Below are 19,834 nucleotides of genomic sequence, written 5' to 3'. Positions count from 1 at the left end.
TTAGTTATTGCAGCATTATTAGTGTAGTCAGATCTGTGTGTTTTTTTTTAATACTTTTCTATTAATCAGACCAGAGTCCATTCAATTGATCTATGCTTTAATTCATTGGGTTCATTTCTTGTCCATCCAGCCACTAGTAATGATGACTTGGACTTGGCGGAACTAAGGCAAGCCATAGATGATATGATTTTCTTTCCTGCAACTGCGGATGAAGGGAAAGAAAATCGTTTGATTCCCCCATTAACACAGTCAGTGTTGGAGGAATCGCTCCCGCGGAGCTACTGTGTTCTGCTGGTGGTGAGCCTTGCCTGCCAGCTGAGCATGATTACTACTAGTGGCTATAAGCCCTTATGCACAACGTTAGCTGTGTAAAGTCATGTTTAAAACATGAGTTTTTCAGCTTTTTTTTCGTTTTTGCATTAGCGTTTAGCGGCATTCTGTTTATCGGAGTTTTCCCGTGTCTTTCCGCGTTTGCATTTTAGCTTTTTTTTACAAAAAAGGTCCAAAACGCTCATTTTTGGCGGTTTACCACATTTTACTGCGTTTTGCCACGTTTTTCAGCGTTAGAACATTTTTACAGCTAAAAAACTCCTCTAGAAATCCACTAGTCCTGGGTTTTTTTCCCAGCCAAAAAACGTCCCTGCCAAAAAACGTTGATTACAGTCTATATGTGCATGGACACATAGGATAACATGCTGGGGACTTTACAAGCTGTAGAAAAAAACGTCAAAAGCCAAAAACAGCAGGTGTAAAAATGTCAAGTGTGCATGAGGACTAGGTGTCGGCAGTAATCGTATGTAAAAAATCTGAAAGGCTGGTTGTACTGAAGTCAACGATGGATCAACTTCAGTAAAACCGGCCTACCCATGGATGGATCAAATCTCGGCCAAATCTGGCTGAGATTCGATCTATCTATGGCCAGCTTAACAGACAACTGCAGCCAATATTGTGATGACCAATAAAGCTTTCTCTGTATATATTATCCTATTGGTCTTAGTATATTTTTACATATTGGTGCAATACTGAAGAAAAACAAAGATATTATGGTTCATGATGGCTTATAGGCAACAAATGTTAATTCTTGCACAGGAATTTGTAGTTCAAGGCTTGGAAACTAAATAGAGACTTAAGGGAAATAAATATAATTTCTTACAAGCTTGTCATTCTTTGTATTTTGAATATTATTAATATTCTTTAGGTGATCATGATTGACGTCGGCCTTGTGTTTATTCCCCTTTGTTTCTTCAGGTTCACCGTGGGATTAAGGGTATTGTGAAGGATATGTATGGGCGAGGAATTGGAAATGCTGTTATATCTGTGGAAGGAATCAATCATGACATACGTACAGGTCAGTGACAGTAGTATGCTGCGCAGAACAAATTATTCAGTTTTGAATGGAGTGGGATAGGGCTTGACAGAGATCTCTGCAAGTTTAGAAGCGGTATTTCTTTTTTGTTTTAATCTTTTTTAAAGAAATGAGATAACAAACATAGTCACATGCCATGACTACTCAGGAACAGCTGAATAATAGAAACAACAGCTGAAACCAATTGGGAAGTATAGTGTTCAATTTAGTGCTTAGTCAGAGGCAAAGAACATCCATGTTTGTCACTGAAATTCAGAAAAAGTCCTATGACAACAAGAAAGAATGCTCGCAAAAAATAGAATTAGAAAACCTCCAAGGTCCATTGTCAACTGTAGGTTGCTCTCCAAAGTCTTCCAAGTTTTTGGGAGATCTCTTTCTAACTTTGCTATGTCCTTGACATACATCACCTAAGTTGGGCAGTGGCTTTTATCCTGAGCTAATTATTCCATATATTTCTAAGAGAGACAAGTAGCTCATGCATGTATGCCTTTAGAGAGTATGGAATTAAATTGCTTAAGGCAAAAAGACTAATCACTTTATAAAGGAAGTTGCACTTTGCAAGGGAATGTTCTGAGTTTAGAGAATAAGGTGAAGCTCTACAAATATCCATCATCCAATCATGTGCAAGCAAAAATATTGTATTTTATTTTTCCTGCACATGACTGGGTATTCTTTCACTCACTGAGCTCTGGAGAAAAATTTCTCGCAAAGTGAAACCTCCTTACAAAGCAAACAGCCTGTTTCTCTTTGGTAAATCAACCCCAATAGCTGAAAGTGAGCATTGCTACTATTACTGCTGTATTAAAGAGAACTAACTATGATAGGTCTTACCCAAGAATATTCCATTAAACATTTATGGTTTACCTGAAAAAAAGTGTTGTCTTTGCCTTTCTTTCAGTCTTCTTGCCCTGTATGTTCTTGACTCTTCAGTTTGAGGGCTCATTCACATCAGTTAACTATGTTGATCTACAGAGATCAATGAAGGCTCAATGCCTGGGCACACAGAAAATGATTGTGTTCTATGTGTCCTGTGAGTTATATAAAAATGCAGACATGCTGCAAATTCCAGCAATGTGCCAGAGCTCACCTGAAGTTACCACTCACTGCACCGCAGTGGTTCGTAGAAACAACACAAGGCACTCTTCACCCAAGCACATCAGAAATCAGCCCCCATGATAAATTGGATAGTTTTAGCATGGGGGCTAATGTGATCCAAACCTGAGTCAGGGTGTGAGAGGTCCTCCTGTTATTTGTCTAATTTCCCACAATGCGTATTCAGGATTTGGAAAACCACGCGTGATCTTAGACACTTAACAAGGGAGCAACTGTCAAATACAACGTGACCTATGGCATTCACTACAAAGAGGGAGACTCCTGTAAAGTAAGGAAAGCTGAATAAAGAAGGAAATAAAATATTTTCATAAAAACTCCAGCACATGTATAATCACTTAATACTCTTTTCTTTATGTAAGCCATTCGTGACTGGTTCTCTTTAAAAACAGGCGCAGTCTGGCAAGAACAAAGAAAGGGTTTTAGGAGGTTTGAGTTCCAGAGACATTATAAAACAGCAAGGAGCATTAAACCCTACCCTGCAACCCACACGCCCAAAATGGCATGATATATATTTGGTGGGATTGCAGGGTAAATCCAGATTAGAAGCTGAAGCCTGTACTGAAAGCATTTTGCTTTGAATTGGCAAAACAAAGGTTTGCTTTAAAAGCTAGATTCGCCTTTGCCATAAAATAGTGCAGCAAAGGACCTCAGTAGGCAGTGTCAGATTTAGAAGAGGGCACTAGGGACAACTGCCCTGGGCCCCCTCACAGAAAGGCACCCTCTATACAAAAATAATATAAAACAATATAAAAAAAAATTATATAAAATAATACAAAATAATTTAAAATTATATATTTAACAAAAATTGTTTTTATTAAATGTATCTTGGGGAATGACATTTTGGCTGTCATCCTCTGTAAAAGGCTTTTCTCTGGACTGGTATATTGTATTGTTTTTAAAAACAAATTTTGGCAGCTCAAGCGAACCACACATAGAGCGACTATGACTGCATGTATGTGTGCATGCCTGACCTCAGAATGACGTTGTGTAACTGCCATTGAGAATGTAAACATACACTGTGCATGAGGGGCCCCCCAAACCTCAAGTGCCTGAGCCCCCAAAAGTCTAAGTCTGGCTTTAACAGAAGGGATTAAAAAAAACTGTAAAAGGTTAAGTCATTTTATTGTCATACTTGTAGACCATTTGAGCCCAACCGTCCCGAAAGCCTGGTCGAAAATTCCCCAGTTAGCCATCTACATGTCCTTCTTTGTTGCTGGAATGCAAACTATTGGTTTTTACTCCTGTAATTATGTATGATTCTGAACTCTCCTTCCACATAAATAGTAATATAATCCTCCATGGATAGAGGTCAGAGAACTCTTGTTAACTGATTGTGCAATACAGTAATACAGTGGTTCCTGTTCTGCAGTATGTGATAGCACTTTATTAGCCTAAGTTGCCATAGTGCACTGCTGTTATTGCTGTATATGTTACAGGATCTTTGGCTACATTTGGACTTTCTCTGTCTCTGGTGATATCGTTGGACTGGATAGAACGAGGTGGGAGCATTTGTGAGCCAATACCCATGTTTGTGTAGCAGTCTCTGAGATCACTGCATCTTGGGTAATATTAGGTTATAGTGAATAGCATTAACTGTTATGAGTCATTAGGATGGGCTGTAGTGTTGAGATGGATATGAGAGGTCAGGTGGATGGAGTCCCAGAAAAGTCATATTGCAAGAGTCATGCTATTGATTTGCTGTTATTTATTTATTTATCGAGTTTATATAGCGCCAAAGGGTTTGCTCAGCGCTGTACAATAGAGGGGGGACAATACATGAAACAGAACAGTAGCATCAAACAGTACACAAGGGGTAAGAGGGCCCTACTCTTTCGAGCTTACAATCTAGGAGGGAGGGGGTAGAGGCACAGGAGGAGTTATTACCTGCAGCGGCTCTCTTTGTAACAAAACTTACTTTAAAGTGATTGTAAAGGAAAATTTTATTTTTATTTTTGGCACTTCTGGCTCCTCCCCACTTATGAGTGCCCCCATAACAAGCTGCTTGCTATGGGGGAACTCGTGGAGGCTTGATCCCAATCCGGTCTCTGTGTGGCCATTGACATACAGATCATGCCCCCCCACCCCCGCTTCCTCCTCACAGGCTATTATTGACAGTATGCAAACAGAAGAAGGATCAGCCGCACACTGGAGAATTGATGAATATAGTGTATATTTATTGATCCATAGGGCACACAAAACACCAGGACATGAATACAGGACCTATTAACGCGTTTCACATGATCTCGTGCTTAACCATAGCGAAGAAAACAACAAAAGTGCTGTCTTATATAGGAGTTAGTATGATTGACAGTATCAAGGACCAATGGCTCCCGCTGCTGCCTCCATTCCCAGTGAGGAGGGAGAGAGTGTAGAGAGCGCTGGATCAAGATCAGGCTCAGGTAAGTGGAGGGAAGGGGAACTGATTTCAGAATGTTTTTTACCTTAATGCAGAAAATGCAAGTGATTGTAAACCCTTACATATACCCAGTGAAGTGACTGGCCTCCGGTGACACACACAGAGGAAACCAATCCTCCTACATAAGTTGTGCCTGTCTATCTGCAGTCTTCTTTTCTCTACATCCATTCAAACTGCTGGTCAGAAAAAAGGGGGCAAAGAGCTGATTGGAGGAAAGAGTCCCCCCTTCTCCACACAGAACACTGGAACAGAGATGAGAATGTCAATATGCTGGTGGTCGATCCCCTGTCACCATTATTCTCTTGGTGTCAGGAGAACTTGTCAGAAGTGACTCTTGCTGATAGTAGAGAAACAAACTAGCAGACAGAAATGACATTTAGTGCTCTTAATTGAGACAAATACACACTATACTTTGTTCATATTTCATGTCTGAGGTTTACAACCACTTTAAGCAAATCAGACTCTCATCTTTTATGATTTCCAAGACTTAGCAATAAATCAGTATTCATAGTCTCTGTGTGACTTTTATAGTCTTAGAACTGCTTGTATCAAGGGAGGTTTTAAAAATGCTGTTTTAATGCCTCCTCTTCTGTATAATGCATCTCATATCTCCCTGCAGAGAAAAACACAGATCGTCAATACCAATGTTCTTCTTAAAATGCTAGTTGCCTGTGTGTCTCTGAATTCAATACTTTAACCGCTCTCCTGAGGATTTACCCCCCTCCCTGACCAGGCCATTTTTTGCGTTACGGCGCTGCGTTACTTTAACTGACAATTGCGTGGTCATGCAACGCTGTATCCAAATTACATTTACGTTCTTTTTTATCCCATGAGTTGAGCTTTCTTTTGGTGGTATTTGATCTCCTGTGCGTTTTTTATTTGTTGCACTATTAAAAAAAAAGGCAGACAATTTTGAGAAAAAAAAATATTTTTGACTTTTTGCTATTAAAAATGTCCACTAAAAAATTAAAAAAAAATCAAATTTCATCATAAATTTAGGCCAAAATGTATTCTGCTACATGTCTTTGCTAACAATATCCTAATACGTGTAAATTAATTGGTTTATGAGTAAGTTATAGTGTTTACAAATGGTGGTACATATACTGGGATTTTTTTTATTTTATTTTATTTTTACTAATATTAGCGGAGATCAATGACTTATAGCAGGACTGCAGGACTGTGGCGGGCATTCTGACACTGGGGGGAACTGACTTGGTGTCACTGACATCCCCAGTGACACCAATACAGTGATCAGTGCTAAAAAAAACACTGACACTGTACTAATGGCACTGGGCAGGAAGGGGTTAACATGAGCGGCAATCAAAGGGTTAACTGTGTGCTGTGAGTGTTTTACTATGGGGCGGTATCTGTGTGCTTCACTTTAAGCACACTGCTTTGGATGGCTGTGCTGCCCGAGCTGACAGGGAAGAGAACTGTTAGTAAACAAAACAGTTCTCCTCCCTGTCGGAGATCTTCGGTAATTATTGGGCGAGTAATCACCGTCCGGGATCCAGTGATTGACAGCTGTGGCCGCGAATGGCGGCGCGGGTAGTGCGTGCCCCCTACCCGGAAATGCAAAATCACGTATAGATACATGATTTTTCACACCTGTGCCGCCCTGTAGCAGTATTTCTGCTATAGGGCAGTCGGAAATCGGTTAAATAAAGTATTGAAGCCAGAGGGTCAGCATGATAGCCAGGCACCTGGCTTATCAGAAGCAGGTAACAATGGCATCCCCCATATTGATCTTGATGATATGGCTACTTTAAGAGGGATCTGTAGGGCTATGTTAAATGATTTATGTGCAAAGACACTTGGGAGTCTTAGAAACCAGATTATGTTGGGGCCTTTATAAAGTCCTCTCGCTGCCATGGTGCGCACCATACATGGAATTACACCCCTTAATATTTGCTAGGATACACAAATAAAACACTCTCATTACTATGCTGGCATGTGAAAGCATTTCTTACAGTTTATAACTACTTCAGCCTTCCCAGCTCTGGGGACGTGGAGTTACACATTCTCTGGAAATATCTCCCGTCTTAATGACTTTGCCTGATGGAAAGCTGCTTTCATCCTCCCCTTGTCTGTACCCCACCTCTGGCACAACCAAAGGTGCGTCCCGTAATCTGCTCCCGGAGCCCTTTATTACCCATAACTCTCTGCAGCGTGAATAGAAACAGACCTAGTTACAGTGCACCTCCAATTACCTCTTTGTGAGGAGCGAGGGCTACACGGGCCTCTAATCTTTGTCAAATGACTAAAAAGTTACGTGGCTCAATGAAGGCACATGAAATAATACTTGTAGACTGCAAGCATTGTGTGTTTTCCAGATTTCTCATTGTGACGTGACTCAATCTTTATTTTTCTGACCTTCTATTCTGAACGGTGAACCATGTATCCAAATATCTTTGGATTAGAAGCCATAACATTTGGCAGATACTTGGCCAAAATTTCTGAAAGTAGTAACAGATGTGGGATATTAAACACAAATTTCCAGGACAAAATGGAATTTCATTATTTGTTGGGGGCCCCCTTCAGATATTACTGAGGAGTCCTTGCTTACAAGAGACCCCTTTAAACAATATAGGGGTACCACTGTTCTTTAAAGTGTCCCTGCACCCAGACTATGGACAACCACTATTATATTATTAATGATTTAACAGGCATTATTAATGTTTTAACAGAGCTATGGATGGTCTGATCGGACCGTCAATGTGAAAGGAGCCTAAGGGGAAAAAGATTTCAGGGCTTCTGTTGTAAACTGTTGTAAACTATGAAGATGATTTTTTTCGCAATTCCTATAGCTACAAAGGTGAATTATTATTATTATTAATTATTATTATACAGTATTTATATAGCGCCAAAGGGTTTGCTCAGCACTGTACAGTAGCAAGGGGGACAGAACATGAGACAAGACAGTAACAATACAATACACGAGGGGTTCGAGGGCCCTGCTCTTTCGAGCTTACAATCTAGGAGGGAGGGGAAGGTGGTACAGGAGGAGATGGCTGTGGGGGATGGAGTGGTGGGAGGAGTGGAGGAGGTTAGTTGTTAGGTGAGGTCAGGTGTTAGGTGAGGTTGGGGTAGGCTTCCCTGAATGAGGGCTGTGGGTTGTTTAGGCTCATTGCACACTACTGCAATGCAATATTGCTGAGACTTTTAGTGCGCTCATGTAGTGCGACTTTGATGCAACTTGCATTTCTGCATATTCTATGGGGCCAAGTCACACTGTAAATTTTTGTTTATTAAAAATCTTACAAACAAACAACATAATAAAAAACATATATACATAATAAAAAAATATATATAATTAAACAAAAACAGCTTACTTCATCAAGGAAAACAAACAGCCTTTTTGCCAGAAAAAAAACAAAACAGAACCAATCATATTTTAATATTATTATTATCTTTACTGTATATTGCACCTTAACAAACCCGACCATCACCTAAACACACCCTCAGGCTAAGAAACAATTATTATTATTATACAGTATTTATAAAATTAAACATTGATCCCATGCATGCAGCCTTTTTTCAAAAATCTGATCTTACAAAAATCTAGGGGACGTGAGAAGACAGAAAGAGAAGCCACGCCCCCAGAGACTGACAGACAGCAGCTACGGAGATCTGACAATCCTCCACGCCTTTGTCCAGGCTCCCGGCCGCCACCTGTCCTTCTCAAGACCCCAAATCTTCCCAACCTCAGCCAGAATGTTGTGCACCACCACCTCAACAGGAAGGACTTTTTTGTGAATGGAAACCTGACTCCGGGCATTCCACGTGTAGTAACGGACTTCTAAGCTAACTAGAAAAAGTGTCTCAAAATTAAAGTCCCAGTGAGTTTGAAAGGCACTGTAAGTCCACTCCGCGTAACTCAAGCGGGAAAGGAAAGGATCCCCAGAGCCCCACCTACCCACTTGTAGACTTCTATATTGAAGGGGCACTGAAACAAGAAATGGTCCATCATCTCCTCCACCCCACCGCACTCTACTCTTGGACAACCACGGTTCTCTGCAGAGCGATGCTTCAGGTTGCCCTTCACGTAGATTGTGCCATGGAACGAGAGCCAGGCCAAATCCCGAAACTTTAAAAGGATTCTCTCCTTAACTTCACTTTAAGACTTTTGAAGTGTCAGAGGTCCAAGTCTGTACAGAAAGGGGCATACTGGCAGGATCAACACTGACGATGGATGGGGAACTGAGCACTGAGCATTAAGTAATGAGAGGCCACATATGTTGATATACTATTGACAGTAAAAATTTTGATTTTGCTTGTACATACACTTTCATGGTCTTGCTATTGTGATTGTAGGGATGGTAAGAATGAGGTAAGGTAATGTTTCTTTGTGGCATTCAAGAAAAATTGTTGATAGAACAGCCATCTCCCAGAGATGCCTTTGTATTATAGATTATTGCTGTTGCTGTTGGTAAAATGTGATGAAATATATCAACAAATTGAATTTTGATCTTTTATTCGATGTAGAAGATGAAAGCATCTTTGTTACTTGGCAGTGTGATATCTTTCAGGCTTACAAACATTATCACTCATAGAATGCCTAAGCCTTTGTGCTTCAGTAGAAGCAAGTGATGACTTTTATTGGAATAAAGTCATAGCTGGACCTTTTAGCAGTGGTGTGGTACTTCAGTTTACATTTTTGTTACATTAAAATGAATGGACTGCCACGGAACCAAAACGTCCCCAAAAATCTGATGTGCCACTAATTTTGTAACACAACCAAAGATCATTGTGGCATGCTGTCATGCGTGCGCGTTTCCTTCATTCAAACTGAATGGCACTGCAGTACATGTAACATGTGGTGTTGCGCTGTTGCGTCCTTAAAGTGTTACTAAACCCACAACAGTAAAATCAGTCTGTATATGCAGTAAAGCACGCATGTTATACTTACTGTGGAACCTAAGTGGTTAATCCTCTGCATTGTATAAAAAGGCTATTTGATCCTTTCTTCTCTGCCCCTCCTCTTGTTGAAATGTCTACCTGATACAGACTGAATCCGTAGTCACATGCACATGCTCAGTTTGGTGTGTATTGCTAGAGAGGTTTTGTTTTTTTTTCTTTGGGAGAGTGTGATCAGCACAGGGCCAATCGTGTCCAGACAGAGGATCGGGACTTTCACATCCGCCTAGAGTAGAAAGAAAACTCCTCCTATAAGCTTCAACCAGAGCTCTGCTGAAATCACAAGACTGCGCTAACTTCTGATGAGAAAAGTTATTTAGCAGTTTATATTTACTAAAATAATTGCATTTCCATGTTGTGAGTACTGTGGGAGACCAGATATAGTGAATGCAGGGTCCTGGGTTTAGTATCACTTTAAGGCTCCATTCACACTAATGCGACTTCAAAGTAGTGTGATTTCAACTGTGACTTTGGAGCGCAAGTTTGATTCAACTTTGGATGGGTGAGACTTGGATTCGACTTTGGCTTTGACCAAGGATAATGGACAACTGTTGCAAAACTGTCACATGTATAACACTTAGGTGCGACTTTCATGCAACTTTTGAGGGTTTACATTGCAGTCTATGGCACTCAAGTTGGACCAAAGTAGTACAGGAACTTTTTTTAAATCATATTTGAACGGTTGTCATTAAAAGACATGGGTGGGACTTGCCATGTGACTTTAGTGTCTGAAGTCGCATAACAAGTTGCACAAGTGTAAATGGAGCCTAAGAGAAAGATGTAGCTAACCATTGCTGACCTCTCCTGAAAATGATAGCTGCCTGGCTATCATATTGATGCTGTCACATCAATGCTTGAACAAGTATGAAGTGTTCAGTGGGTATTTGCATGCTTTCTTCAGTACTTTGGCTATGCTGTCTGGCAGGGGTGTCTGGATCACCAGTCTTACTGACAGGAATTACAAATCGTTTGGCATGTAGAGCAGTTCACAAATATGCATTCTCTATTTTTTTTTTCAACAGTGTACTCAACTAAAATGTAACCATGACATATCGGTAAATTAAAAACACATACATCAGGTAAATGGCAGCTGACTGGAACTTGTCCAGCGTCTTTTTTACCTTCCCGGATCAGCAAAAGAAAGAGCATAGATGAGTATCATTACTAGAAACACTATTTCTCATTCCACGCATTCCACAGCTTCCTATTTACAAAACTTCAAATCCATTTGACATAGAAGCTGCAGGGAACTTTGAAACAGACCCTTTCTTTTCTGAACTGAAGGACCAACATTGTTTAAATATTTTGGGTGGAAAAAGATCTTATATTTCTCTGCACAGAAATGGCTCCGACAATCTCCCGAGAAAATAGCGCAGGGTGGGCGCATTTCGGGGCCTTTCATTAACTAGCGCTACGTCTTCTCAAGTGTAAAAGATTACAAAAACAGTATCCCATTAATCTTCTCCTCCTTTTCTTTTATCCTAAAACAACCAGACTCTTAGCGAGAGCAGGATTAAGTATATATTTCCCTATGTAATTAACAGTTCAGTAATTAGAAACTTACAGTAATACTGGGAATAATTCCAGCCGCCACATGCTGGGCGCATCCGCAGCCAGGATTAGTTTAAACCTCCCACGCTCTCTTCTGCTTTTTCTTTCTCAATAAAAGTAGCTCAGCTATCTCTTGTTTATTTCTCAGCCCAGTTTGAAGGAAAAATCATTTGTTCTTGTTCTCTAGCTTTTCACTGTTTGAGACAGATCAGTCAGGGTGAAATGTTTTGTCTTCCTTCTTTATATTTTTATTACTGACAGTCAGTGCTTTTTGTTGGCTTTAAAGCTAAAACCCAGGCTCAGCAAATACATTTTGCCTGCCATGGTACTGGTACAGCATACATTGAATGGATAATGTGATTTGTAAAAGTAGTTTGTGCACTGAGAAATAACTGCCTACATGTAAAATTAAAGAATATGTAAACCCAACATTTCTTATTCCTGGTATGTGTCTTCTGTACCATGTACTTGTATGAAAAAGTATCCTGTTCTCTCAGCATTGCTTCCTTTGTGTGAAATACCTGATATTCCATTCTCTGGAACTCTCTACCCCAATCTATCAGACTGTCACCTATTCTGCTCACTTTTAGGCAATCTCTGAAAACCTATCTCTTCAGGGAAGCCTATCCTGCCTTCAGCTAATACCGGAATCTTCTATTCTTCCTACAAGTCCATCCCCCACAGTTATTGCCTTTTGTACCACCAGCCCCTTCCTCTTAGATTGTAAGCTCCAAGGAGCAGGGCCCTCCTAACCCTCTTGTATTGCACTTTATTGTTGCTGTATTGTCTTCCTTTATATTGTAAAGCGCTGAACAAACTGTTGGCACCAGGGGCGGACTGACAACTTATGGGGCCCCCGGGCAATAGGGGATCATTGGGCCCCTGTGTCCTTGCCCAAACTCAAAAAAGCCTATCAAGAAGGTACCAGAGGCATCTCATGGGGCCCCCTACTGTCCTCGGGCCCTCGGGCAGTGCCCAAGTTTCCAAATGGTCAATCCGCCCCTGGTTGGCGCTATATAAATCCTGTATAATAATAATAATAATATTCCTGCTCTTCAGTATGGTCAGTTTTCTGGCTGTGCTTGGAACTCATCCTGCTCCCCTCCAATGATCAGGCTTGTGCTGACATGCTTTCCTTGCACAACCATTCCTGTGTGCTGCTGTTTCTCCTTCCCCAGCTCTCTAAGACTCTTATGCAGCTGAGAACAGGGGGTATGTGATCACTTATAAAAAAAGGGGAAAAAGGTAATTATAGTGGTTTTTATATGTATACACAAATGTTTTGTTTTTCACTTCTATTTTAAACTGAATGGGATTGATTTACTAAAGGTAAACATACCGTGCACTTCAAGTGCAGTTGCTTTAGATCCAAGGGAAAGCCCTGAAATGAGGCGAAGCCCTGCTGATTTCTTTCATCCAATCATGTGCAAGCAAAATGCTGTTTTTTTATTTTTCTTGCATGTCCCCCTTAGATGTAGAGCAACTGCACTTGCACTGCACAGTTTTTTTACTTTTAATAAATCAACCCCAATGGGTTGTTTTACAAGGTGAGGGTTCACATATACTTTAGTAGCCTTGTTCCTGCAGGTGGTACTGCTGAGTGACTATATTTCACGTGCCTTCCTCCTACAAAATGCAAGTCTAGTCCTGGACAAACCCCACATAGGAAACAATCCCAACCCCCGGCCCTACCTCTAATTTGACAAGACTAATAGTGGTGGCCCCCATATTTTGCTAAATGGTGTTATAATTTGTTGGCTACTGCCAGTGGGTTACCAAAACGTAGGATGTGGATATCCGTCATATTTATTTGCCACTTGCTTACTTCAGTGTGGCCATCTTTCATCCATCCATGCTTTTCCTAAAATAAGCAACTGCTATGCTCACCTTATCTTGGAAACCTTTGTATTTTATTATTTAATTATTTACTAATACATTTGCTAGTTCAGTATTGTTATTTATAACATTCCTAAATTTTATTTAAATTCTTAATGCTGATATTTTGCTTCTTGTTTTTGGACCTAGCGAGTGATGGGGATTACTGGAGACTTCTGAACCCAGGAGAGTATGCCGTAACCGCTCGAGCTGAAGGCTTCACACCATCAACCAAGAATTGTGCAGTTGGATATGAGATGGGAGCCACACGTTGTGACTTTGTTCTGACAAAGTCTAACCTAGCACGTATCAAGGAAATCATGGAAAGAATGGGGAAGCAACCGATGAGCTTGTCCCTGCAGCGTAGGAAGGTTCGTTTTAGACCAGGACGCCATGTCTAAAGTACGCCAAGCTTGTAGCTACAGTTTTCTGAACTGTGGTTGAAAGGAACACAGGAAGTGGAGGGTTCTGACCTGCTACCGACTTGCTCGTAGGTAGAGCTTCTGTGAACTTTGCATAAACATTTTGACTTTTGCTGGCTTGTAACCTACAAATATGGATCTTTCGACCAATTATATCAATGAAAAACCCTTTTCTTTCATATGATAGGAACCATATCTTAAGCTAGCTATTTCATAGACTCTCACTTTCAGTAAAGAGAAGATATTATACCTGCACTTAGAACTTTTTAAAATAAGCCTTTTCCTTAAATGATAGTGCAAAGCGTGCTGAATCAAGTAGCACCAATTAAAGGGTATGTTTGAAATGAAGCATGAAAAGAAAATGAAAACTCAACTTGAACCAATGAAAATGGAAGGAAAAAAGTACAAGACAGGATAATTAAACATGCAGCATTTTTAATCCAGAGGGAGAAGATCAAGATTACTAGATCTGGACCAGAACAGTTTTTTTTTTCTTTTCTGTCTCATCTTAATTGTTTCTGCCCTCTGGCAGCTTTCATTAACATGACATTTAATCTGTTTTGTTTTCATGCTATAAAACGGCACATTAGACATTAATCCTTCTGCTGCCATAGAGACCACACAGCATTTTCATAGTGAAAGGCTGAACTGGTTACTTCTGTACTGTATCAGAATAAATGTTGTCAATTGGGTTATCTTAAAAATAAATAAGCTGCATATGGTAAATGTGGTTCAGTGTGTTAGGATGAGCAGAAAGCTTTACTTGGAGGTGTTTTGTGCAGAAGACAACTTCTGCTGTAGTTCAGTCATTAACCTCCCAATACAAGGGGTTCAGGTCCTTTGTTATTATTATCATTCTCACTCTGGTCATCCTGTCTGAGTACCTCATCCCGCAGCTCTCTAAAGCCAGCCATAGCCGGTTCGAATCTTGGCTGGTTCAGTAGAGACCGGCTGAGATTTGAACCATGTATGGGCAGGGCAACTGTACCCAAGTTGTTCAATCGATCAACTAGGGTGCAACGAGCCTGTCGGTTTTTACATGTGATTATTGCTAGTGGCTATTATAGCCGCTAGCAGTAATCACTGTGTTCTCCCGCTGGGGATGGTTACCCCCTGCCCCCCCATAGAACACAATAACTTCAATGGAGGGAGTCAAGCAAGTTGCAGAAAAAAAATGCTAAGGCTTAAGGCTAGTCATTGACTGCCACTTTGTTTATTATAGGATCTCCTGGACTTTCCAGGTCAGCTGGGAGATAACTATCTCATGTCACAAATCCATGTAAAGCTGGCCATACATTATACAATTTTATTGTTCAGTTTCCTTTAGATTTACCTTCAACTATGTAGTGTAAGGGCCTGCCTGATTGCATACAAATTGAAAGTGTTTTGGTTTGACGTGAGGAAACACTGGGCGCTTGCTCCCTTATTCAGAGTACCGGCATGGACTCAAGGACATCTCCAGCTTCGAGCGGCTCTACATGTTCTGTTGGGTCGTAGTGTTTAGGTTTGACCTCATATTATATGGTTTTGGTAAATCTAAAGGAAATTTATACAACAAATACCGTATGTATAATGTATGGCCAGCATAAGAGTTCCATTGTGTAACACTTATCTAGACCATGAGTCTCCAAACTGCGGCCTTTTGCTAGCCTCTATCCATCCCTTGGGGCACTATTCCTCCCAATGATATTAGGCACTATTCCTTTCACTGACACCAACAATGGCGCTATTCATTTTGCAAAGCGCTGTGCAAACTGTTGGTACTATATAAATCCTGTATAATAATAATAATATTTCTTCCACTGATACCAATGATGGAGTACTTTTCCTTCTACTAATACCAATGATGGGGCATTACTCCTTCTACTGACCACCATCCCTGAGGCCATGTTTAGTCTCACTGATGCTAGGCCCAAGACATTTTCTACCCTATGGCAGGGCCCCCCTAAAGTCTTAGAGACAGTAAACTGGCCCTTTGTTTGAAAAGTTTGGGGACCTCTAATCCAGATTATTAAAACACAATTAGTTCCTGTCAGCAATAGAAGAATTCAGAGAGCACCGAGAACTAATCAACTCTCTTTTGCTACTACCATGCCATATGAGAATCAGGAGGCAGGTGTTATGCAGCATAACAAGGGCATGGGCCCAATAGACATACTGTATGTATGGACACTAATGGTAATTTATTGGATTGCGAGATGATCTTCCCACATGTAAATAAGGATTAGTCCTGAAAGCTGCAGAACACAATTTTTACACTATGTTCACATATTTATTGTTCTTGATATGCATTAGATATATGTCTGTGAAGGTTCTCATTATCCAGGTCAATTTAATATCTTGGTGCATCTAAAATGTAATTGTAGTTAGCTTCAACTGAGCTTTCTCTGTAATGTTGAAGACGTTTTATACCTTATCCAAGCCACTTGGATAAGCTATGAAACGTCTTCAACATTAAAGAACAAGTCCATTTGAATTTGACTAACTACTACTAGACATTTGAAGGGTATAACATCAGCAGATTTCTTAGAACTGGAGTCCGCTTGGTTAACAAATATTAAAGTTCACCACATAAGAGAAGATACACAGCACACAACAATACAACAGAATGGTTTATTCAATCTACAGTATATGAACAGCTTTAGGTTGAGGGATGCAACCACGTTGCTTGGGCCTAGAGGTGTAAAATTTCCAGAAATTTTGAAGCCATGAGAAAAAGAACATTTTTCCCATGTTTTTTTCCAGAAAAAAATGAAAAATAAATTCAGTGTGGAGTAGTTTTACTGGGAATGTGAAATACACTGGGAACATAAAATGCAGTGTATATAGAACTGTTATGCTTGATATAAAAGTACAGCATATTCAGTAAATAAACAAAACTTGCAAACAAACTTGCAATTGAGTAAATAAACAAAACACATTTTTTAAATGTGATGATGCAGAAGCAGCAGAAAGAGTGTTTCTGGGATGAGAACTCTGGAGGTTACTTGCACTTTCATTCTGGTCCTCATAATTTAATTCCATAAAGTTTTTTTTTTAATGTCTTTAGCAAACCTCTGGCATTCCAGGATGTGTGTTGTCATCCTTGTACCATTTAGACATTAATATTTCTTCTCACAATATTTGCAAATTGCAGCTTCACTCTCAGCAGAAATTGCACTGTGGAAATGTTTTCAAACTTCACATGTTGGTCTCACCATTTTTCTCAGGGGGGGGGGGGGGCGAAACAATTTACTGAGCAGACTATAGGGAAACATTATGCTATGGTGGTGGAGAACTTTAATAGGAATCACTTTTCAGACAAATTTACCCTCTTACCTGTCAATTAAGGCCTGAGAGGAGGACAGAAATTATCATCTACTGTATCCAATCACCCAACTGTAGGAGGTGCAAGATGGAGCCCACAAGCAAACTAAACTGAAGCCTTTCCCCTGCAGTGACCCTAGTGACATAAATGCATCTTTCTCTTTGATCCTTGAGAACTGCATTGAAATGTAAAGTGTTTCTTGAATTGTATTCCAAGATTTGCTTGGCTTCAGTTGAGAGAACTTTCAATAATTTAAGACTTTAAATAGTCTTAGAAATCTTTCATTTAGGTCTTCATGTTATATATTTTGAATACCATGTCATAGATATAATATTTATCATTGGAAAAGAACATATTCCACACCCCTTTTTGTTTTTTTGTTTTTTTATTTGTTTCTGAAAAAAAAACCCAAAAATGGCTTTGGAAAAAAAACTGAAAACATTTTTTACCCAATTGCTTTTCCATATTTTTCCCAGGCCTTCCCATCTCTACTTGGGGCACCCATATGAAAAATTGTTCATCTTGAGTGACAGGAAGGGAGAGATGTGGGATACTCAGTGTTAGTGACACATGCAAATATAACAGAAAGTTCTGTATTTTGTATGGGGGAAATTGTGCAATCACAGTAGAGTTTAGTCACCGAACCTAACCTTGTTGGTCATTCTACTTACATACAGTATGTGTGGTCACAAGCTCCATCCATCCTGACTGCAAGACACATATTTTAGAGAAGAGGCTACTCTGTCTGTAGAGTTTTGTGCTGCACACAACACATTTTACCAGAGAATCCTGTGGACCCTGTTACAGGATAATGGCTTCCCTGGCTGCTAGGTTTAAAAGTGTGTAGACAGCGCAGCTCGCATTTCATCTGGAATGCACTCCCCCTCCTGTAGAATAACTCTCAGCAGATGTGCTGACACTGGCTAACCCTAATGTGGAACTAATCCACTTCCTATACTCCAGCAGGAACACACACTCTGTGGCTCTGTTTAGCCTCTTTTTATACAGAAATTACCAATACGTAGCAATATCAGCAGAGGAGGTACCTGTATGCATCTGCAGATTATTGCTCATAAACCATCAAAGGTAGGTGCTCACCTGTTCCATAATATAAAGCAAGGATAGTTTGTTGTTAGAGAGCTGCGTAAAGCGGTATTAAGCCCAAAACATAATATATTGTAGATTACCAATCGTTAGATGAGATTACTGCTTTAGTTTTCTTTTTTAGGCTTTTTCCCTCTGTTTTCACCTGGTGATCTGGCTGATAACACACTTCCTCTGTTAGGGTGCCTACACTTGGGATGAGGGCGCACAGGGGCAGATTGGAGAGCAGCATTGCAAATTTCAGAGGAGGTATTGATAGATGCATTAGCAGATTTAAATTGATTCTAAGGGTTGTAATTTAAAAAAAAAATAACAAACATGTTTTACTTACTTATTCTGTGCAATGGTTTTGCACAGAGCAGCCAAAAGCCTCATCTTTTTGGGTCCCCCGCTGGCGGTCCTCGCTCCTCCCCTTTGCTGAGTGCCCCAAAAAGCAAGCCTGTGCCTTAAAAAAGCCCGGTTACAATATACTCAACAACACCTTGCCACGCCTCACCAGGCTTTTTTGTTGCATTGGCAAAGTAAAGGCTTGTTTTTGGCAACTCGACTATGCAGCTAATTTTTGTTCAGGTATAGCCTCATATAATCACTATTCTTAAATAAAGGACAGTTTTTTGGCATGATCATTTCATGATTTCTGCCAGAGTATGCAAACGTTTGAGCCCAACTGTACATGGTACAGCAGGCACTTATCAGGAATATGAAATGTTGGGTTTACATATTCTTTAAGAAGATAAATTTCTCCTAAAGAATGATGGCAAATCAATGCAAAAAATTTGGGATTTTTAGCATTCTTATAATAATCATTTTCTAAAACCCTGTTACCACTTTATTTTCAAACCTAGACACCTCGTTGCGCATATTTTTCCTACAATGTATCATCATACTGAATTATTCAACTTCATACAAATCTACATTTAGAAGTAATCAGAAGAATGTTATACTGGTGTGATGTTATTTTATCACTTGAAGCTTGGGGAATTCACAAAAGATGCTGCAAACCATTAATGAATTTCCTCCAGATTGGTGAGAAATTATGCTTAGTGGTTTATATTAATGGTCTTTTTTTAAAAGCACTGTTGATCAAATCCCCTGATTAAACCCAGTGTGCTAACATTCTACTGATAAATGTGGACAACTATTCTTTTAGGCTTCAATGGAAACATAAAGAGTAAAAGTAGAAGAAAAGAAGTAACTTATCTGATCAAAGCTAAAGGTTTGATTGCTTATATTTTGCCTTTCCTTCTTCCTTTAATGATATGCTAATGACATTTTTTAATAAAACCTTTCCATTTTCATTATTTTATTCCCATTTTTTGACCAGTGGCATCATTGCTGGATCTCTGTGCTTCTTTATGCAATGCAGGAAGTTCATGGCTGATGGGAGTTGCCTGCAGGGTGCTACACATGGTGATGAATGGACTATATTAAAAGTAAGAATAATGCTGCAAGGGAAGTTAAGAAACTTTATTATTTCAAAACCCATCTCAACATTATCAAAAATGTCTTAAGTCTGGGTGATTATACCAAATCATCTAAAACAGGGGTCTCCAAACTTTTCAAAGGGGCAGTTTATTGTCTCTAAGACTTTGGTGAGGGGGGGATTGTGGCCAGTGGGAGTAGAATATGTCTTAGGCCCAGCAGTGAGAATAAATATGGCCTCAGGGTTGGTGGTCAGTGGGAGCAGAAGTAGTGCCCATTCATGTTGTAAAGCGCTGTGCAAACTGTTGGTACTGTATAAATCCTGTATAATAATAATCACT

At 39.9% G+C, this 19,834-nt stretch overlaps 1 protein-coding gene across 2 annotated transcripts in view; it reads left to right on the top strand.

The window, feature by feature from the left end:
* Positions 1-19,372, top strand: part of CPXM2 (carboxypeptidase X, M14 family member 2) — a 108,115-nt gene extending 88,743 nt beyond the window's left edge. For both annotated transcript variants that reach the window (XM_089668976.1, XM_089668971.1), the window contains exons 14-15: positions 1,249-1,348; positions 13,389-19,372. In XM_089668976.1, coding sequence (XP_089525102.1) covers positions 1,249-1,348; positions 13,389-13,639 — 351 coding nt within the window. In that variant the 3' untranslated portion in view covers positions 13,640-19,372. The remainder of the gene's footprint in view (positions 1-1,248; positions 1,349-13,388) is intronic.
* The last annotated feature ends 462 nt before the right edge of the window (positions 19,373-19,834 follow it).

Source organism: Staurois parvus, unplaced genomic scaffold (genome assembly GCF_062004578.1).
Source record: "Staurois parvus isolate SC_StPar_1 unplaced genomic scaffold, SC_StPar_1.0 ptg000009l, whole genome shotgun sequence".
Lineage (NCBI taxonomy): Eukaryota > Metazoa > Chordata > Amphibia > Anura > Ranidae > Staurois > Staurois parvus.
The sequence above is the reverse complement of the archived record's forward strand: the minus strand, read 5'-3'. Positions and strand labels throughout refer to the sequence as shown.